The following is a 21,524-nucleotide window of genomic DNA, read 5'->3' as shown; positions in this document are numbered from 1 at the left end:
ACCAACGGATGGCCTGACGGGATTTTGTATGTGAATACACCCAAGACCCATTCTGCTCTCTTTGGCGAGACTGAAGAATGAGACTGGGCTGCAGGCTAACCAAACCAGGTACGCCACCAGGTTTTTTTTTTTTTTTTCAATTCACGACTCCCGTCTCGACGCTACCCAATCCGCTAGACTAACTAGCTTTCTAAGTTTCCCTTGTAGCTTCCGTAAGTGATTCAAGGAACGTGCAGGGTGCAGCCTGTTCGTCCCGAACACTATGAATCAGCGCTCCGCCGCAGCAATCCCCGGTCTGTGTGCATGATAGTTTCAGGATACAAGCGTTGCAGACTGCAGACCTCCATGCAGAGACCAGAGTCCCCCCCCCCCCCCCGATGGGGGCCAAGTGGACAGCCATCGCAACACAATCGAACAAAGGGGGGGGGCCTCTTGCAGACTCGTCATTGGTTCAAACCTGGACACGGAAAAAGAGATGATATCCACTCATTGAGCCAATTAAATCACTCAGATGGCCCCCAGTGATGCCAAATTGGCCCACGATCCACGGACGGCGGCGACACAAACTGGTCTAGTATAGTCCTGTATTGTATTGCCCCCAAGAACCGTACCATCTCACTCGTCACATCCACGTACGGTAGGATTCCACGTCCACCTCGGAACGCCTCCATCTCGGGCCATTTGATGCCAATTTCAGGCGGCTGGGCGGGCGGCAGTGATCATTGCAGAGTCGCCGAAGTCTCCATCCTCACCCGGACGGTATCGTGATCTTCCACTTGTGCCCCTAAATCATCCAGCGCCCTCCCCTGAGCCATGCCAGTGACCAAGCTCTTCGGCGCCGAACTTCAAACCACAGGGTCCCCTCCCGCTGATTATACTGTCACTTGCTCCAGTGCTGTTGATCGAGTGGTTGGTCTTAGCACTTCTGTCCTCCTCAACACTCTGCTTTGTCCATTGCCAATTGTGTCACTAAAGTACATACTACGATATTTGTAAACAGGTCATTAGTCTGCTAGAAGGCGTTATAATGAACATAAGCAATGAATAAGAAAACTACTAATACATCAGAAATGAAGCAAGTCGCCTAGCACTCATGTTCCAACCGATACGGCTGTGGTGCTTGACCTGGTCCCTGACTCCCGGTGGTACGTGTATTACCCGTGTATCCCCCTTTTCAAGACTCGAAATTTCCGAATTTCCTAATTCTCCCTCCGCCGTGGCTCCTTCCCAAAAATCCCCCTTACCTGCAGTTCTGCTCCCATCTTCCCCTTCCTTTCACAGCTGGAGAATTCGGCCTTTCTTCTATTCTTCTTCCCACTATACCCCTCTCAGGCCCTTGAATCCATTCCTTTCTCGCGTGTCTTTTTATCCGTCATTTGCACCCTTTGCCATCACCAACGAGGGCACCCTTTTCGGTACGTATTCGCTCCCAGCGCAAGCGGCCACCTCTTGTGCCTCCCTCTTTTCGTTTGCTCGCGCACCCGGTCTCCTTTTTTCGTCAGCTTTTTCTCGCTCCTGCTCTCTGCTGCGAATCCTGTGGGGAGAACACCGACCCTCTTATCATCCACACAAACACACCGTTTCAACCCTTGCGTCCACCCGGATTGCAATCCTGAAACGTTGGCTCTTCAAAGACGTGTACCATCTTCGTCGAGTCCCTCATCAAACCCAACCCGGGACAAGGAGCGAGAAAAGGAAAGCCGAGAGTCAGACTACAGACAACCGCCGCTAGACCTCAATTTGTGCTGACCATCTGCCACGCTGCCTGTACAGTCCCCCTTGTTCACGTGCTCCGACATCAAGAGTCCACTGGACTTTGCGCTCTACTATCACTTCTACTTTCGTTTAACGTCAACCCCGGACAACCGCTATCATGGGTTGTGGCATGAGTACCGAGGATAAGGAGGGGAAGGCGCGGAATGAGGAAATTGAGAACCAGCTCAAGCGCGACAAGATGTTGCAACGAAATGAGATTAAGATGCTGCTTCTTGGTATGGATCAACTCTCCCCTACCACTTTCTCTCCTCCCCCCCCCCCCCCCCCCCCCCTGGACGAAGACGTGACTCGGAAAAGGAACCAATACCTGCGCGATCGTTGGTCGAGTAATGAAAACCTTGGCTAACCAGTGTCTTTGCACAATTCAGGTGCTGGTGAATCTGGAAAATCGACCATCTTGAAGCAGATGAAGTTGATCCACGAGGGTGGCTACTCCCGTGATGAACGCGAGTCATTCAAGGAAATCATTTACAGCAACACCGTCCAGTCTATGCGAGTCATTCTCGAAGCTATGGAGTCCCTGGAGTTGCCCTTGGAGGATGCGCGCAACGAGTACCACGTCCAGACTATCTTCATGCAGCCTGCCCAGATCGAAGGCGACAGCATTCCCCCCGAGGTCGGAACAGCCATTGCTGCCTTGTGGCGCGACACTGGTGTTCAGGACTGCTTCAAGCGCTCCCGCGAGTACCAGCTGAACGATTCTGCCAAGTAGTAAGTCATTTTGTGTGGCCCTTTCCCCAGCTACCTGCTCTCATGACGGTCTTTCTTTGGGGCCTCGTGGGGAGGGTACAATGAAGACCGTCCCCCTCGCGAATCCAGATGCTAACTTGAGATCACAGCTACTTCGACGCCATTGACCGCATTGCGCAACCCGACTACCTCCCCACCGATCAGGATGTGCTCCGCTCTCGTGTCAAGACTACTGGTATCACCGAGACTACGTTCATCATCGGCGATTTGACCTACCGTATGTTCGATGTGGGTGGTCAGCGATCCGAGCGTAAGAAGTGGATTCACTGCTTTGAGAACGTCACAACCATTCTTTTCCTGGTCGCCATCTCCGAATACGATCAGTTGCTCTTCGAGGATGAGACCGTCAACCGTATGCAAGAAGCTCTCACCTTGTTCGATTCCATCTGCAACTCTCGTTGGTTCGTCAAGACCTCAATCATTCTTTTCCTCAACAAGATCGACCGATTCAAGGAGAAGCTGCCCGTGAGCCCCATGAAGAACTACTTCCCTGACTACGAGGGGGGCGCCGACTACGCCGCTGCCTGCGACTACATCCTCAACCGTTTCGTGTCCCTCAACCAGGCCGAGCAGAAGCAGATCTACACCCACTTCACCTGTGCCACTGACACCACCCAAATTCGATTCGTCATGGCAGCTGTCAACGGTACGTAACAGCTCTTCCTAATCTCGCTCTCTTGCCATTCGGATGTGGTTGTGCTAACGTGGGTGTCTTTTCCAGATATCATCATCCAGGAGAACCTCCGTCTCTGTGGTCTGATCTAATGAAACTCCTGTATGGATGTTGCGGTGTGTTGAATCTAGATCGCATGTGTCAACATTTATCGGCCTGTCTGCCGAGATGTGACCAAAAGCTTCGTCCTCCATTACAGAAACCCCCCGGCGTTCAACATATTTTCTCGATTTCATCTGTCACCATCTTATCCGCGTGCGCGCACCCTCGTCTTAATCTCTTCCACCCACTCATATCGACACGATTCTTCTTCTCTTTTCTAGCCGGTTCTGCTTTCCCTGCTCTCGATGACGCGCTACAGGAACTGCACTTGGGGGAGGAACAATCTTTCTTTTTTTTATCCTTCTCACTTTTCCTTACCGCTCTCCGCCGTCTTATCTCTTTTTAGTTTTCTATGCCTTTGCCCTCGTGTGTCTGATTGAAATGCTGGATATCCTCTCATCTATTTCTCTTGCCTGTTTCACTTGTCACCTTTCCCGTTGTTCTCATTGTCTGACATTCCCCTGCTCCCCCCCCCCCCCACCCCCATTTTTTTTTCTCTCAAATTTTGTATGTAACCATACCGTCCACGGCCTTGTTCTGTTCTCCTGCTCGTGCGTCCGCCGATTACTCCAGAAAGTCAATTCGGGTAGGCAGATGCGCAGGGGCACGAGATGGGCTCTATGCGGAATTTTTCATGTCTCTTCTCACGTGTCATGCCCGGTCGGTCGTTGGGTTATAGTCAGACAAGAATCAATTCCTCGGGTTTCCGACTTAATAAATTTTTTTGGTACCTGAACATAGGAGTCTGTTATGCGGCTGCGATAAAGAAGTTTGGAACGCTTATGGGGCGAAGAAATGTCTTGTTGAATGGACTCTTGTCGATCCTCACATCAGCGCATTCTGCTAGTGAGTCTGAGTTCTTCATTAGAAATGTAAGCCGACATGATATCTATTATTTGCATTCTTTGAGGAGCATCGGAACACATGACCAGCAGTGCGACGCTCCCCGAGGGAGACACCGAATTCCTCAAAACCTCAACTTGGGCCCAACATAGACAATCAAGATCGCAACCACCCACAGGCCAAAGATCCATGCATATAGCATCATCCGTCCCCACCAGCCCTTCCCCTCCGTCATCCGTCTGAGCATCCCCATCTTCTGCCCCGCCGCTTCCATCGTACTACTGGTCTTGTCGATCCCCGACACCGCGCGGTCCAGCACAGACTTCTCATTCTCCAGGGTTGCTTGGAAGGACTGCGAAGACGCTTTCAACTGACTGGCCAGGGAGAGGAGAGACCCCGTGAGGTCCTCTTGTTCAAGACGAGCTGCGCTCAGAGCATCCTCCTTGGACGAAAGATTTGAATTTGACACTGAGGTCTGGTTCTGCTGGACATTGCTACCGGTGGATGTGGCTGTGGGGAGTGAAGTGATGGGCTGATTCTGGCTTACGTTCCGATTGCGCAAAGTAGACGTGGGCTCGGCAGGTGCGGACTCGGACGCGGAGGCGGTTGCGGATGCAGATACAGACGATGTGTTGGTATTTGTTGTCGCTTGTAGCTGTGCTGCACTCGTAGAGGTCGTCGCTTTTGCGTGATCAGTCTCGGCTTTTTGCGCGACCGAGAGATCATCCTTGGATGGAGCATCGCTCGATGGTGGGGTTGTGGTTTGTTCAGCTGTAGGCTTGCTGAATAAATCCTTCCATTCCTCGTCAAGGTCGCCTGATGTGTCATCGTCGCCGTCTTCCCTTGTGCGGGACTCTTCTTCGCCGAGGACGATCTGCATTCGTTTGAGCAATTGTCGATCGCGCACAATTTCCGACTGCGCTTCATGCCTTTGATCGACCGATTTGATTTGGGGGAGAGAACGCTCAAGCTGAGAAAGTAGAGCACGAGCATATTCGACGTTCTGGGTGGAAAGTGGTCAGCATAGATGTATAAGTTGGCGTTCAAAGTACACTTTGTTTGGTGCAATGGTTGGGACGAAGGAAAAGAAGTGCAGCAGTCATGATAGCACAGAGTTATTTCAAGTGGCCGCTGTCACTTTGATCTAATCAGCGATGAAAAGCGAGCGACGACTCTACGTACCTTGGATACCCGTAAACGTTGAAGTTCGGATTTGTGAAGGGTGTGGAGCTCGGAGCCCGGGTTGAGGAGGTTGTGTTCTAATCGAGTGAATAGTCGGGCGACATTGAGGAGCGTGAATTCAGGAGAAGAGTCTGATATGGAGAATGCAGTGACTGTCATTTTGAAGAGCTGGTTTGACCTTGTGAGAGAGCAGTGGCAGTGGTAGATTCGTTTCAGCGCTCGCGCATTCAACCCTGACCCGACTTGGGAAGATGCCACCGGTTGTTGCGACAGCCCGCCGCCTTCAGGTCAGTGCCCGCCATGTGATGCTGACTCAGCGAGCCTTGGGCGGCGGTCAGTTCCCGCCGCAGCTGAGGACTCGGAGTTTCGACAGGACCGAAGTATGTGAGAAGGACCGACTGTGAATATTCGCCATTGAGGAATTCGAAATATTGACTGTTCACTTATTGTTGTAGGATTGATAGAATTGCTTTGTTCAACACGTATAATGTGTTATATAGATAGTCCTTCTAGTCTAAGAATCAGGAAGGCCGCTATTTCAGAGCAGCTTCCCAGAAATTCGCACAAACGCCCGACTCTCAAAGCCCGGGCCAGGCGCGACTCGCTGGTCAGAGTCAGGGAGGAAAATGCAGCAATCATGACAAGTACTGTATGCATGCGGTAGCTCTTTAGTTCATCTCGATTCACTCTCGTAGACCTATGGGATGATTTCAAACAAAAATAAAAGGCAAGGGAACAGAAGAAGAAAAAGAAAAGGAAAGACACGACCGAGACAGATGGATTTGCCACTAGACGCCATCCCCATCTTCATTGGCATCAAACAGCTGAGCCATGTCAGCTATACTCCATCACCACCCGTCGCCAAGTCCGCACGCCATCACCATCCTTCTCGCATATCTGCTGCACCACCTCACTGCACTTCTGCACAGTTGCACCAATCTGGTCACGCTGATCAGACCCCAGGTGCAGCGGTGGACTCGTCTCCGGAGAAGACGGGGATGCCTTATCCGTCTGCATCAGCTTCAGAGCTTGCGCCGCCACCGCCCCGCTGGATAGAAAAATGCCGTCCTGCGAGAGTGGTCTCAGGATGTCACGAGCTGAAGGGAGTGGCGGGATGTCGGCGATTGCTGGATGATCCAGATTGCCCTTTTCCATATCCATGGCGTCCATGGTGTATGCGACTGAATTCTTTACGCAGACTTCGTGGGGATTAGATTCCAGTGCTCTTCTCTGGCCACGCCGATAACGTGTGGTGTATTTGCAAAGTAACAGGAACAATGCGAGACCGAGAAGCACTAGGCTGAGGCGTGTTGATAATGTGCGTGCGATGGAAATCTTGTGGAGGCAATCCAGGGCTAAAGGCGATCTATGATCTTGACCACTCGGAGTCATTGTGTTGAGAGAGGCTGGTGACGCGGACAAGGACGTGAGTGGGGGGATGACCACTTTAGCAGAGATCTGAAGAGCTTCGTAGCGACTGGCGAAGTGGTTCGGAACAGAAAAAAAGAAGTTCATAGACTTGTCCAGTTTCGAGACATCAACGGATTTGGATGCAACCTCACGACAAGACTGACAATGTTTTTGTCTAGATTTTGGAATCTTTTCATGCACAAGGAATTGTTCCTTTTGAGCAGCCAAGATGAATACTGGAAGCAGACTAGATTTCAGATCTTAGAGGGGTTGAAGTCTGAAACAAACGGAGGGGGGATACTGACGAGATTTATACTGCGCCTGGAGGGAGAGAAAGAGGGGGCGAGAAACACCGTCGTGGCCTGAGGATAAGAGGAAAAGAGAGGTTCGAAGGAATTCTATATTTCCGCCTCTTCGATGGGATCCAACGCTAAAAAAATAAGACCAGAGACTCGGGGATCAGACTAGCGTGTATGCTTCTTATAAACCCCCAAGGGCTGAGATATGGGTGAAATTTGGGACAACTGAACCTGTAAGCTTCCAAAACATGACAGATTCATGGATCAAGTGAATTTTGTGAATCAGGTAGACCCATTCACTTCGTAAAAGGGACCTGTACCCCCACTAAGAGTGGCAGCTTGAGTACTTATTAAGGGGATGGGTCAAAAAGCCTAAGAGATGCAGATGGAAACCGGGTGACACGAGGTCTCATCAAGACAGCCAGCCACAACCCGATCTACCTCGTCATGTTGGCAGAAAGAGGGCCAACCTTGATGGGAACCTCCTTGGCCCAAATGTAGAATTGAACATCCAGGAATATTTATTTTCTTAAGAGTTAGACCTCCAGGTGATGGTAGCAAAATCAGGATCATCCTGTTTCCAGATCATATACACAAAACCTCACGTTGGAATATCTAGGTGGTACCCACCAAAAGTCGCCCAGGGTCTTGAGGACGTCCAGAGAAGGATTCCGAAGGGACGGAACTCACCTGTCAAACGCATGTTTACACAGTCGTTGGACGGTTTGTCGTGTATCAGACTAGTGTGTGCTGTCAATGAGCACATATTCGCTCAGTCGACGGCATCTGGCTCGGTTCTTTTCTTGCCGACTCTAAGAGTTAAGCTTTGGCTGCATTCTGAATATAATTTTTTTCCCTTGCTTGATCCGGGCAGAAGGCCGCCAGATTCATGCGCCGCTGTACTGGATTGCTGTGCTGCTTTCCGTACGTTGCAGTACATAATACTAGATACTGCGATATTGACTCACTAGTCATTACCTAGGCTCACGGACAAGAGTGTTGATCTTGAAGTAAGAGAGTCCTCAGACTCGATGCACTTCAATCGCCAGTGTCCCCACACCGCCTGGACTCTCCCCCGACCACCCACTTGACAACTTTACACCCAACAGCATCCACAATGCTACTTTAGCGCGGCGTTGGAGCCGCGCTAACCAGAGACCTGATCAGCCAAAGATCCCAATTGGCAGCTGATGGGGCAAATTCAAGCGACATCCAGCTGCCCTCGCTCCAAGCCACGTCCGGGGTTTCAGCTGCATCTTGACAACGCCACTCATGGCGGCAACACAGAAGCTCTGCAAGCCGGATCCCTGTGTGAGAAAGCGCTCAAGTCCAAGCACATTCGAAGAGTAAAGTTTGGTGATCTAGATCCCCTTGGGCAAAGACTCTGGTAGTCCGCTCTTGACAATGGAACTCTGTGCAGCTGTGAGCCTCACGAGTGACATGGGTGCAAGTGCCTTCTCCTGGGACAACCCGAATGGTTTAGTTCTTGTCGATGAGGAAGCTTCGTGGACATCGCAACCTCTCAAATATACGATCAAGTCCACACGGCCGAAGGGCAAGCGGCTGAAGATCCACAGGCTTGACTGTGGATCAAAGGTTTTGACCAGCAGAACGCAAACCTCTGCGGCGTCGATCTGTCGTCATGGCGTGGCTGCACTGGACTGCTCGAGCCTCGCAGTCACTTGATCACTGATGAGTCTGGTACGCCGCCGCGATGGAGGGGCACAGAGGGCCAAAATTAGGCTTTGTGATCCCAATATTTTGTTGACGAATGAACTCAGGCTATGGAAGTTTAATGTTTCCTTTGCATCTCAAACAAGGATAAAGCAACTGTTTGGTGAGTTTGGAGAAACTTGACCGCCTGGTTTCGAGAGCGTCCCCGTCACTGTACGTAGGGGTCTGGATGCCCCCCGATTGGAGCATTGAAGATCGCGGTCGATCTCTGTCCTGCCGATCGCAGATTGCGAGAGTTTCTTGAGCTGAGATCCGAGGCTGGCTGTGCCCAAGGCGAGTTGAGGAACTTTGTCTGACCATTTCAGTCAACTGCGCCTTGGTCATCCGAGTCATTGCAAGACTGTCCTTCTCGGAGGAATCTACTGACTACAACTTTGTACCGAGTTTCCGGGATACTCCCCGAGGCCAAATCTACAACCATGATGATCTCCCCAGATCCCTTGCGTGTAAGCGACGCGTGACCGGGCCTTTTCAGCCGCTTCGTGAACCTGCACGCCATCATATTGAAATTTCGCGAATCACGCACGACTGAAAGTGCTGCTCCAGGAATTTGAATGCTTCATGATAATTAAGTACTCGAGGCAACCATCAATCTCTCAGTCAGTGGATTTCTATCAACCACAAAGTGGCGCTCGAGTAGAATTGGCGTGATCATCGCCGAGTACACTATCCTCTGCTGCACCTTGTACCCCGCTATTTGCTTCACACGAGAGCGTTCCTATAGCTTAGCAGTTGCACTGCTCTGCTTGAGCTCCGCTGCTGCCTGGTCGCGTAGCGTCCTCCGCATAATTTTGCCCGAGGGATTCTTGGGGATAGCGTCACAAAAAATCACCCCGCCGGTGATACGCTTGGTTGCGGAGACTTGACCGTTCATGAACTTGATGATGTCTTCGGCGGTCGCAGAATGCCCAGGCTTGAGAACAATGTACGCTCGAGGGCGCTCGTCGTTGTTTCTGTGTCAAGTCCCACATGTCAGCAACAGAGTCCATACATGACTACAGCCACGATGATTGGCATGAGTCAAGAGCATAAGTTTCGGGTTTAACTGTGTGCGACGGCGCAGAATGAGGCCACATAGCAGCAAAGGAAATTTGCAGCACTCACATTGTGACACCAATCACTGCCACGTCTGCCACGGCGGGGTGTTCGAGAAGGAACGCCTCCAGCTCAGCTGGGGCGACCTGATTACCTTTGACCTTGATCAATTCCTGCATGTGTGAGAGTGATCAGCGTCTGTCTGGATAAGCCCCGCAAAGAGAAATTGCGCGAGATGATCATGTCTCTCGTTTCGACGCACCTTCATACGATCCACGACATGAAATTTGCCGTCATCATCGACATAGGTGACGTCTCCAGTCCGAAGCCATCCGTCTTCAGTTTTTGTCTCCTTGGTTGCCTTGGAATTGCGCCAGTAACCCTTCATGACATTCTGACCGCGCACCCATAGCTCTCCTCGCTTGTTTCGCTCTGTGATCTCAGTGACACCATCATCTGCCATGATCTTGGCTTCGCAGTTGGCGTTGAGTTCGCCAACCGATGCAGAAGTACTATTTTCACGGGGATCCCAGCCCAGAATGGAACAGGTCGCCCTTGCATAACCACGTTAGCAGATATTTTCCGCGTGTCCGACTCTGTGTGACAACGTTGCGAAACCACACGATCAGGATCAAAACACAAAATCCTCAGGGCGAACATACTCGGTCATCCCCCATCCCTGCTTGATGTTGATTTTCCCTTCTGGCCAGAGCCTTTCGACCTCAGCGCACACCTCTCTCCCCAAAGGTGCGGCGCCGCTGCCCACGCTCTCAATGCTGCTCAGGTCGTACTTTCTCACGGCGGGGTGCTTCGCCAAGGCGACCACCACCGGAGGCACCAAAATATAGTCTGTGATGCGGAACTTTTGCGTATACTCCAGCATCTGGATGAAATCAAATTTGGGCATGATGTATACCGGTGTTCCACGCCACAAGGCTGCTGCGATGAAGATATTCTGAGCCATGGCATGGTACATGGGCAGAAAGCATAGCCAGCGAGCGCGAGCTCTTCGCGCCTCATAGTCCGGGTATAAAGTGCTCATATATGTGTACTGCAGCATGTTCGACACATAGTTCTTATGCGTGATCTCGACGCCCTTTGGACGGCCCGTCGTACCCGATGAGTAATTGAGCGCAAGCGTGGTGGTTTCCGCCAATTCAGGCGTGTTGAGTTCTTTCCACGCAAATCCGTGTCCTTCTTGCGGCGAAGCAACCAAGTCCCCCCAATATGGACATCCCTTCTGCCCTTCTCCGTGTCCGTCAAAAATGGCATTGTCAAAGACAAATACCTTGTCTTTTCCCATCCCAGCCATCTGCGCAGCTTCAATACCCGTATCTAGACTTCCAGCAGTGCAGATCAGGAAGATTGCACCACTATCTTCCAGCTGGTAGGCCAGCTCACGGGCTACATAAGTGGGGTTGGCGCCGGTGAAGATGCCACCAGCTATGATGATGCCCATGAAAACGACGGGGAAGAAAAGGTCATTTCCCGAAAATAATAGGACGCGATCGCCCGGTTGGAGACCGGCTTTGCGCAAACCGGCCGCGAACCGCTGGCTCCATAGTCGAAAGTCATGAGGAGTGAAGTAATGAGTATCGGCACGGGCGGCCTCGAGAAAGCATGGTTTTGTCTGAGACAGCGGTGCCGTCGGAGAGATCAACAATAAGGAGGCAAGATTTGTGTTGGGACAATCGATTGTCCAACGAGATTTGTACGGCATGGTGTCGATCTAGACGGAAAGCACAGATGGATCAAATGGGTCAGACAGTTGGCACAAGGATAAGATTGCTTCAATCAAATATTGCAACCCGGTAGTTATAACAGAATGGAAGGCTAGGTAGTAGTAAATCGGTAGGTCCCAATCTCTAAAGATATGCAAGACGAGAGGTATTCATCTAGGCAATTGATGAACAGTCAACTCCGCTCGAGTCTTTTTCTCATTTCCCCTTTTTTTTCTTTGCCCCTCGTCGCTTAACCGGCTCAATCATAGCATCATCCGATTTATGCTCCAACATAATCTCTCGACCCAGTTGATTTCCCCAGACAATCCCAAAGTCAAAAGACGAAGACACGACCGAATCACAATTCGCGCGTGGCAAGCTTTCCCCGCATTCGAGTCGGTTATGCAAGCGGGGAAATCCGAGGTACTGATTTGTCCACCTCGGGTGCTGACTCGATTTGCGAATAGGTAGGCCATCTGCATACCGACACATTCAATATGACGATGCACAAAGAAAAAAAACCAAATATGCCCAATAAATTTTCTGAGCCTTCCCAAGAGCTCAGGCTTAGGGATTCGTGAAAAACTTTGGAAATTTTAAGGGGTGAAACCTTGACGTAGATCAGTCCGGTGGCGTTGGTTCCAGGTTTGGGTAGTAAATATAGTGTTGCCGCCCGCTACATGCGGCGGCACCCATTACACTACCTGTTGTGATTATGTTCGGGGTTTGATATGATCTCCTCGTTATGGAAAATCATGGAAGGACTCTCCTAGGTCTGTAGAATGAAATATTTGAGATTCTTTCCGCCATTTGCGCCAGACTAGAGCTTGGTATTCTTTTTGCTCTCTTTTTGTGATTCCCGGGCGGGCTACGGTCATTCACTTGAAGCGATCAATATTCGTGCCTGTCAAGTCGTCTTCTGTCGGGACGATAGCTTGAAAGCCCGGCACGCATGAGACGTTCAATCGAAAGAACAAAGTAATGTATGTGTTAATATGGATATGCTTCGCCACTGACCTAGGCAGACGAGTAAGTCTGTGAGTGCCTCCAATGCTGAATTTGATAGACTTGGACACACCTTAGTTTCATAAAACGAAGTGCAATTCTAACATTATTTGGTAGTAACGTGTTGGTAGGAAAATAGGCTTACTCAAATTCACCTACAAGCCCAAGTTTAGATACGTCTCAAATGAGTTGTTGCTTCATTGAAAATACGCGGGAAATTCAAAAGGCCTGAATGGACTCATAACGATCCCATATTGAAAAGGGAGAAAATGTTTTAAATTGAAAGTTACACCCCGTCCGGCCCAAATGGAGATAGACAAGAGAGCATACCAAATTCCACCATGTCAATCGAATATCCCTTACTCATCTTCGCCCCCCAAGCAAGCTAGCGTTGCCTTCAGGCTTGCCACAACTTTCTCTTCCAGTCGATTTTCTGCGCTGGAGCCAGTGTCCAACGGTTTCTGCCGGAACCATTCGGCTTCCTTTTCATTAGTCGCAACAATGCGGGCGCGCAAAGCAGGGCGTCGGCCAAGCAGTTCTTCAATATCCTCCTTGACCTGCGTTTTGTCCCATTTCAATTCTTGGATGGCCTGTGTGTCAAGTCCAGCACTTGCACCAGCTTCGCGGAAGCGGACGAGGATGAATGAAATGAGCGCAAGCGAGTACGCTTCGGAAGTCATACTAAGGCTAAGCCATTGTGCGGCTGGGCCTGGAGCCACTGCAGTCGCATGGGCCGTAGAGAAAGACTCAGATGCACGGGTCAGCTGGCCCTCAAATTGATTGAGGAATGCAGCTACCTCCGGCGCGAACCGCACCACGTTGTGGAGTAGATTCAAGCATAGAGGAAGAATTCCCCCAGTCCAAATGGTGTAAAGCCGGGGGATAGGGTCGAAAGGTCCAAACCCTTTTGGCTGTCGGAGGACATTGGTGAGGCGACATGTCGAAAGTCTCATGAATGCGCCCTCGGCGGCCAAATGCTCAGCAAGCAAAGGAAGGGTGGACATCTTGACAAGAATGGAGACACTGAGCTCTCCGTAAATCGGATCACCCGCCACGGTCAGCTGGTCTGCCCATGAGAACAAGGTAGTGGCGTGGCGTGCAACGTCATTTTCAGCAAGGTGGAATGCAATATGCTCGTACAATCGGTCCGCGTTTTTGACCTGAAGACAGCTTTGAAGGATGGCGATGATGATAGCAAAATCCTTAGGAGCACACTTCTCCGGTTGTTCATGCAGATAGGTGGTGAGTGATTTAAAACCTTGGGCAACGACGGTTTTCACTATTTCAACAACCACACTCAAGTCGTTTGAAACGCTAGTCTGCTTGCTGAGAGCCTCAGGATTGGCTCGGTTCGGTCCTGGCAAGTGGAACTGAAGACTCAAGAAGAGCACATTCAGAAGCGAACGATAATATTCAGTATCATCGCTGATTAATGCTTCTTCATAAGTTCGATGCCGGGCCCGCAGAGTCTTATAGACAGTCTCCAAGAGACTGAAAACCTCCGCCCCGTGGGCTCCCACTTCCACGAGACGTTGAAGAAGGGCTTGCGCAAAGCTTACACGGGCTTGTTGGATACGCTCAAAGATTGCCTCTGGAGGGGCGCTGCGAGTGTTGGCTTCCAGACAATTTTGCACCACAACGGCCATTGAACGCTGGATTTGGCGATCGGGCATAAAATCAGCGCAATGCTCGATTGCAAAAAACTTCCAGCTGTGCAGGAGGGTCTACTTGAAATTAGCAACGGTCACAAATCGTATTTGATGGAAAAGGGAGTGAGAGGGGTGACATACCACTTGTGCCTCAACTAAAGACAAGTTAATATTGGCACGTGCAAATTCCTCAGAAAAGCCTTGGTTTCGACGACCACCGTTCCATGCAAAGTCAAACGCTAGCAACTTTTGACCCATACCAAGGTCATAGTAATATTCGCGTCCCAAACCGCGACCTGTCAATGGAGTTCGCTTGAAATCACTGAGTTTGCAGCCAGAATACCGGGCTTCGAAGTTTTTCTTCAAATTTGCGTGCAACGAGTGGTTGTAGGCAGAGACGTCCACGGCATCTTTACTGTACCACTGCACAAGTGGAATAAGCGTCTTAATGAAGCTGCGGTCCCTTAATTCTTTGGCTGAGTGCAGATATACTGCGCAGATATCAGCAACAACTGCGGCAATTCTCGTGGAGAAGATTTGATCTGTGACGGGCATGGACGCGATTTCCAGCTTTGAGACAAAGCCGACAATGCTGTTAAAGAACTGTGGATGATTTTTCAGATGTGGCGTGGCCCATGGCCAATTCTCCTGTGCACGAGAAACAAACTCCAAGAGAGCGAGAGCAACCTGAGGTTCTTCTTGCTCAATGTTGGCAAGCTTATCCAGCGCCAAGTGTAAGAAAGGTGTGCCTCGCATTGCCGGACCTGCTTCCTTGTCGGCCTTTTTCAGTGTCTGGCGTGGAGACGCACCGGTGAGTATGAACACTGCAAGCCACTGCTGGCGCTTGCTGACGAAATTTGATAGCAGACGCCAAACTGAAAGCAACAAATTTTCATCTGCAAGCGGCTTATCCAACTGTGAGAGCACATCGAGGAATAGACAGCAGGATTTGGCACCAAGGTGACCTACGAGCGATGGTGGCTCATTGTTGAGATCCAAAGCAGCGCCGACGACGAGCTGCTCCAACAGCTCAACGACTGGGAGCCGGTAAGCATCATGCAATGCGTAAAGCTTCACCAACACAGGGGTAGCTTTGAACAGCTGTTCCTCCAGTAACGTAGCCGGCTGAGTGGCTAGGCGCGCTGCCTGTACCAATTTGATGCAGAGATTCAAGGTCGAGATCACCTGGCTTTCGACTAATTTCTGGAAGCGAAGGTGCAAAGTAGGGGGGGTTTGGAGGCCTTCTGTGATTAAGCGGAGAAGCGGGTTGAAGGGTAGGTCAGCAGTAGACCGAGGGCGGAGAATGTCGAGGATGTAGGTAGCGGACGAGGATAACACCCCGGTGAGTTTTGTCTCGGGCTTCACATCATCACTGATTCCAAAGGCGTAGTGGAGGATGCGGTCGAAAGAGTCGGCTAGCATTTCATTGATCTTGAAACGTTGAGATGGTAAGTTGAACCTCCAGTTGCCGTTGCTGTTGTAAATGTCGACCATGATTCTGGTGAAATTAAGAATAATGCTCCTCATGACATGCGAAGGGATACTGGCACTCCAATCAGAGACATTGGTTGACTTGCTGGCAGCGCTACCGGGGCTTTTTCGTAACACAGCACGGGATGCGGTGTCGTCGATCGCGGCGGAAAAGAGATTAATGCAGCTGGAGAGGAACGGATACTCCCCCGAAGGTATCTCCATTGCTGAGATGATACCAGACATGACTCCTCCTTTCCCATCTGCCCCAATCAAACTACTCCGACTGAGGAAAGGCCAAACTCGGCCAGGGAGGATTTTGAGAACTTCCTGAGTGAATCGCATGCAACCCATGATAATTTCCAAAGATTGGGCAGTATTCCCCTGAGTACCGGCGCTTTGTAAATGCCGTTCGAAAATATCCAGTATGACCGAGACGATATCGCCTTGTCGAGAAAGACCGTCACTGGCCATCTCCAAGAGTCGTCTGGCAGTCGCGCCACTAGATTCTTCCATCTGTACAACTTGGGCGCTGGCAACGAGATCTGCGAGAAGAGCAATAATTTCAGAGCCAGATTCGGCATCCCAATCAGGGGAATTTACGCCACTTTCACTCCACTCCTCAAGCCAACTACCTAGATAGCTCAAACACGAGTATCGGTGCTGCCACATAATGACTGCCGGTTTGGACTCGGATATCACTTGGCCAATAGTTGATGTCGGCAATTCGGAGGAACCGGTGACTACCAAAGCGTTGCTTGAGTTCGGCTCACGCGGGTGGAGAGAAGGCGAAGGCCCCTCAATCATCGGAAGAGATCGCGTAAGAGCGACAAAATTGGCGTTTTCATCCTGGGGGGGGGTTTCGTATCCCTGGAAAGTGGGGGGGACCAGTTGGGTAAAAGTATCCATGTTCTCAAGCTCATCCATGATCAGTGGAATGCCGTCATCATTGACTGACTGGCCACTTGATAGCGCACGACAAAGCCTCAAAAAAGGAACTGTTTCGTAGGGGAACCTCGATCTAGCAATGTGGAAGATTCTTTCCATCAGTGTGGCGTTACTGACAAAGACAGTCCGAGGGTCCTGGTCGAGTCCATAGGTCGACTTTGAAATCCAACATTTCTCTTCAGACGTGCCGCTCAGAATTGCCAGAACGGACTCCATGAGTTCCGGAGAGTAATCGAGGTAATAAGTTGTAAACTCGACTAGAGAGAGAAGCTCTAACCGGACGCATGAATACGTCATTTCCTCATCCACAGCTGACATCGAGCCTGCCTTGCCAGACAAGGTCGCGATCTGGCTAAACACCGAATCCGCAATAACGCTGGAAGTAAATACCTTAATCGCATCTTCCGGGCCAAAATGAGGCGTTCGGGCCTTTTCAAGCAGCACCTCGTAGATGGAATCTTCCGACCCCCGAGACGGCACAGAATTGCGTCTGTTTGAGTTGAAAGAGTCCACAGCACTATTGAACTGCTCCAGCTCCCGAGCATTCTTCTCTTCAGTGGCCATCTCATTCATTGTGTTGAGAAGGAGTCCCCAGGCAAAGCCGGCGAGATGAACCGTACTATTTTGAATTGTCGCATTGACCAGTATTTCTGTCGTCTTAGATATTGTATCTTTGGACAAGAAATAGGCCGTACGGGCTGAGGGAATCGCCTCTGGTGTTTTTCTTTTCAGAATGGCCTCAAAAGACTCTGATAGTTTGAAGAAAGCCAAGGTAGTCAATGACACAAATGACTGAAGTGGCAGGAGCAGCTCCACGGGCTGATCGCAGGGCTGGGAAACAAGAGGGTTAGCGAATCACTTGAAAGCGAGATACCACACGAAAACCCACCACTTGAAGCTTCTCCAGGAAATCGTAATCTTGCATAAGTTCGAGCCACGAAAGAAGGAGAGGTCCACTAGGAATGGCTTGCGATTGACGCAATTGGTGGAAGATCATCTGCAAGATATGGACAATCTCCTCCACAAGGGTAGTCCTCCATGAGTTTTCTGTCTCCTGATCACTTTCTGCTGTTCCCAGCCAGGAACCGGTCGAGTCAAGATCTTGCAGTCGCTTTCGAATCGCAGAAATACAATCCTCAACAAGTCTATGGAGGCCTTCACCCACGGATCTTTCTTGGAAGAGTGTAGACCCTAGCTTCAAGAGACTGTCCTTGCCGGTGTCGAGAGGGATAGACCCATTATGCGCATTGTATTGTGAAAGCGCAAGAAGTTTCCGCGACGTCTTCAGAAGATGAACTCTTTCCGAAAGGTACAAGGCTCGCAATCGTGAGCGCCTGCTGCCTTCGTCGTCAAATGCAGTCGGATCTGGATCACTGATAGCCTCCTTCAAGATGCTTGCGAGGTGAGGCCCAGCCACGGACATTCGCAAATTATCCGAACCCGCCGCACTTTCCAAGCTCGTGGCCTCCTCGCTGGAAAATGTGCTTGTCAAGCGTGACGCAGATCGCGTTTGCCATTCGAGAACGACAATACGTAGGGCTGATATTTCGTCAATTTTGGCTTTTTCGCTGAGCCATTGCGCATCAGCTTTGATTTGCTCAAGATTCGGCGAGGCATTCGTATTGGTTTCCACATGGATTGCCGCTGTCTTTGAAGTGAAGTCGGTCTTGGATTGGGAGGACGGCTCGGGGAAGGAGTTCACGCTGCGCGACAGCAGCTTGACACTTTCAGGATGCGACAAGAAGTCCGAAACAACACCTCCATTCTCGGTAAATGTTTCTGGGTCATTTAAATGAATAAACGCTCTCCTCCATGACCTGGAAAGAATCAGCACTTGAGAGACAGAAAAATAGTCTTGACGCAGCATACAAAAGATGAGTGTCCCCAGAGAAGCACTTGTCCAGGGACGGGAAATAGGCCTCCGGGACGGGAGCCATTTGGCGAGACAATCAGATCATCATAGATTTTTCAAGCTTGAATTGACGATATCGGACAGCGCGTAAAGCAGTTGCTTGCACCTTTATGGCTCTTGTAGCTTGTCAGAAGGACCTGGCTCGAGATAAAACTTGAGCTCTCTGCCTGCGCGTCTGCGGTCAACAATCCGCATTTCCTATCTTAGTTTAGTGGATATTTAATGCCGGGCGGTAAACAATTAGCGTGTGTCCCGCCGCCGAGGGTACCTACCATTGAGTCACCGCCACGTTAGGAGAGTGGTGCCCTGTGAATAGTTGAATATTGTGTTGGAGCTATATATCAATTGGCTCTTCCTTTGATTGATCTTTCTATCCTTTTGTGAATTTCGGAATCTTTGTGGGCTCTTTGCTCTCTCCACATACAAATATGGCGGACCTTGTCGACCATTCACCCCGCCATCCTACGATAGCCGCGAAACTCAGCAGTGCCTCGAATGTTATTTTGATCGACAACTACGACTCATTCACCTGGAACGTTTATCAATACCTTGTGCTTGAGGGTGCAACTGTCTCTGTATTTCGAAATGATGAAGTCACCGTGGCGGATTTGATCGCGAAGAAACCAACGCAACTTGTCATCAGCCCCGGGCCCGGCCATCCAGAGACCGACGCTGGAGTGAGCAATGAAGCTATCAAGTACTTTAGTGGAAAGATTCCGATCTTCGGCGTTTGCATGGGTCAGCAATGCATGATCACCAGCTTTGGGGGTAAAGTCGACGTGACCGGAGAGATTCTACATGGCAAGACCTCGGTCTTGAAGCATGATGCCAAAGGCGTCTATGAGGGGTTGCCGGCAGGGCTCTCTGTTACCCGGTATCACTCTCTGGCAGGAACTCATTCGACAGTTCCTGATTGTATGGAGGTGACCTCTTGGGCTGAGCTCGAAGACGGAAGCGGCAATAACGTGATCATGGGAGTGAGGCATAAGGAACTCACAGTGGAGGGTGTGCAATTCCACCCTGAGAGCATTCTCACTGAATACGGACGCACAATGTTCAGAAACTTCCTGAAACTGACTGCGGGTACCTGGCGGGAAAACAATGGCGGCCCAACGCCTCAGCCAGCACCTTCTGCGGACAAAAAGTTGTCAATCCTGGACAAGATTTACGCCCATCGAAGAAATGCGGTTGAGGAGCAGAAGAAGATTCCAGCATTGAGTCCCGAGGCCCTCCAGGCTGCCTATGACCTGAATATTGCGCCACCGCAAATCTCTTTTCCCGATCGACTAAGGCAGTCTGCCTACCCCTTATCTCTGATGGCAGAGATCAAGCGCGCATCTCCTTCCAAGGGTATCATTTCAGCAAATGTCTGTGCTCCTGCCCAGGCGCGCGAATACGCTAAGGCTGGCGCCAGTGTCATTTCCGTTTTGACGGAACCCGAATGGTTCAAGGGTACAATCGACGATCTGCGGGCAGTTCGCCAGAGCCTTGAAGGGCTCACAAATCGACCTGCTCTTTTGCGAAAGGAATTTGTCTTTGACGAGTACCAAATTTTGGAGGCGCGTCTGGCTGGTGCTGACACGGTTCTGCTCATTGTGAAGATGCTCAGCGTTGAGCTCCTCACCAGGTTGTTCAACTATTCTCGCAGTCTTGGCATGGAACCTCTTGTCGAAGTGAACACCCCAGATGAGATGAAAATCGCAGTTGATCTTGGTTCTCAGGTCATTGGTGTCAACAACCGCGACTTGACCAGTTTTGAAGTCGATCTTGGCACAACCAGCCGTCTGATGGACCAGGTCCCTGAGACCACAATTGTCTGCGCCTTGAGTGGTATTACTGGGCCCCAGGATGTTGAAGCTTACAAGAAAGACGGCGTGAAGGCCATTCTCGTTGGCGAGGCCCTCATGCGGGCACCCGATACCTCTGCATTCGTCGCTCGCCTCCTAGGTGGATCGTCGGAAGCAGTTGAATCGTCTGTACCGCGCTCGCGCTTGGTCAAGATATGCGGCACCCGATCTGAGGAGGCAGCCAAGGCTGCAATCGAAGCTGGAGCTGATCTCATCGGCATCATCCTGGTTCAGGGACGATCCAGGCTGGTTTCTGATGAGGTTGCTATCCGTATCTCACAGACAGTCAAATCGACACCCCGACCAGCGGGTCTCTCATCAAATCACGTTGAGGAGGATTGCTCGCACGAATGGTTTGACCATTCTTGTAAAGTTTTGCGGCACCCAGGTCGTGCGCTGCTTGTGGGCGTGTTCCTCAACCAGCCTTTGTCGTATATTCTTACCCAACAACAAAAACTTGGGCTCGATGTCGTGCAGCTCCATGGATCTGAGCCACTAGAGTGGTCGAGTTTGATTCCCGTCCCTGTGATCCGCAAATTTGCGCCAGGGGATCTTGGAATAGCTCGCCGGGCCTATCATACCCTTCCCCTGCTGGACTCCGGTGCGGGTGGCTCTGGACAGCTGCTCGAGGAGGATGGTGTGCAAAGGGTTCTCCGCTCTGACGACGGCCTGCGCGTCATCCTTGCTGGCGGTTTGAATCCCGAGAATGTTGTTGAAATTATCAAGGGATTAGGCGAAGCGGGATCGAAAGTTGTCGGAATCGATGTTAGCTCGGGAGTGGAAACCAATGGCGTCCAAGATGTCAGCAAGATTCGTGCCTTTGTGGAGGCTGCCAAAAGTGTTCCCTTCTAGACTTCCCCCAAGGCTTGAACTTATGATTCTGAATGTTTCGCTACGATATGGAATGTTCAATTATTTCGGATTGGCAGATAATGAAAATATCAACAAGACCACGGTCTAGTGTTCTTGCTTGCCGGGTGCCTGTAACAGATTATGGTCCTCGATTTTCCTTGCAATATTGTTTAGAATCATTGGATCTGAGTGAAGTTTTTGCAATCTTAAACAGTCATTCACTTAAGGCTGTGCTGTTTCTCCGCAATCAGGCATTTGTGTGCTGAGTGGATATCAAGGTTCTGCACTAAATATCTGGTGGTCTAGCTAGGCTTGC

The 21,524-nt window shown here is 50.6% G+C and overlaps 7 protein-coding genes across 7 annotated transcripts; 3 read left to right on the top strand and 4 right to left on the bottom strand.

Moving 5' to 3' along the window:
* Positions 1–1,873: 1,873 nt before the first annotated feature.
* On the top strand, positions 1,874–3,291 carry POX_c03616 (Guanine nucleotide-binding protein subunit alpha; the record flags this gene model as incomplete). The annotated part of the gene is made up of 4 exons (XM_050112508.1): positions 1,874–1,991; positions 2,145–2,487; positions 2,616–3,172; positions 3,248–3,291. 4 exons carry the CDS (start codon positions 1,874–1,876, stop codon positions 3,289–3,291), a joined length of 1,062 nt encoding a protein of 353 aa, XP_049970064.1.
* Positions 3,292–4,268: 977 nt separating this feature from the next.
* Positions 4,269–5,485, bottom strand: POX_c03615 (uncharacterized protein; the record flags this gene model as incomplete). The annotated part of the gene is made up of 2 exons (XM_050112507.1): positions 4,269–5,147; positions 5,327–5,485. 2 exons carry the CDS (start codon positions 5,483–5,485, stop codon positions 4,269–4,271), a joined length of 1,038 nt encoding a protein of 345 aa, XP_049970063.1.
* A 629-nt stretch (positions 5,486–6,114) lies between these two features.
* On the bottom strand, positions 6,115–6,496 carry POX_c03614 (uncharacterized protein; the record flags this gene model as incomplete). The annotated part of the gene is made up of 2 exons (XM_050112506.1): positions 6,115–6,150; positions 6,200–6,496. The coding sequence occupies 2 exons, from the start codon at positions 6,494–6,496 to the stop codon at positions 6,115–6,117; spliced, it is 333 nt and encodes a 110-aa protein (XP_049970062.1).
* Positions 6,497–8,307: 1,811 nt separating this feature from the next.
* POX_c03613 (uncharacterized protein) lies at positions 8,308–8,721 on the top strand (the record flags this gene model as incomplete). Its single annotated transcript, XM_050112505.1, has 2 exons — positions 8,308–8,346; positions 8,401–8,721. The coding sequence occupies 2 exons, from the start codon at positions 8,308–8,310 to the stop codon at positions 8,719–8,721; spliced, it is 360 nt and encodes a 119-aa protein (XP_049970061.1).
* Positions 8,722–9,487: 766 nt separating this feature from the next.
* POX_c03612 (uncharacterized protein) lies at positions 9,488–11,524 on the bottom strand (the record flags this gene model as incomplete). The annotated part of the gene is made up of 4 exons (XM_050112504.1): positions 9,488–9,722; positions 9,874–9,977; positions 10,067–10,358; positions 10,467–11,524. The coding sequence occupies 4 exons, from the start codon at positions 11,522–11,524 to the stop codon at positions 9,488–9,490; spliced, it is 1,689 nt and encodes a 562-aa protein (XP_049970060.1).
* A 1,365-nt stretch (positions 11,525–12,889) lies between these two features.
* On the bottom strand, positions 12,890–18,534 carry POX_c03611 (uncharacterized protein; the record flags this gene model as incomplete). The annotated part of the gene is made up of 4 exons (XM_050112503.1): positions 12,890–14,254; positions 14,321–17,428; positions 17,487–18,414; positions 18,467–18,534. 4 exons carry the CDS (start codon positions 18,532–18,534, stop codon positions 12,890–12,892), a joined length of 5,469 nt encoding a protein of 1,822 aa, XP_049970059.1.
* A 403-nt stretch (positions 18,535–18,937) lies between these two features.
* On the top strand, positions 18,938–21,208 carry POX_c03610 (Multifunctional tryptophan biosynthesis protein; the record flags this gene model as incomplete). The annotated part of the gene is made up of 1 exon (XM_050112502.1): positions 18,938–21,208. The coding sequence occupies one exon, from the start codon at positions 18,938–18,940 to the stop codon at positions 21,206–21,208; it is 2,271 nt and encodes a 756-aa protein (XP_049970058.1).
* Positions 21,209–21,524: the final 316 nt, after the last annotated feature.

Source organism: Penicillium oxalicum, chromosome III (assembly GCF_001723175.1).
Source record: "Penicillium oxalicum strain HP7-1 chromosome III, whole genome shotgun sequence".
NCBI lineage: Eukaryota > Fungi > Ascomycota > Eurotiomycetes > Eurotiales > Aspergillaceae > Penicillium > Penicillium oxalicum.
Note: the sequence above shows the minus strand (reverse complement) of the source record. Positions and strands in the feature narration are given on the sequence as shown.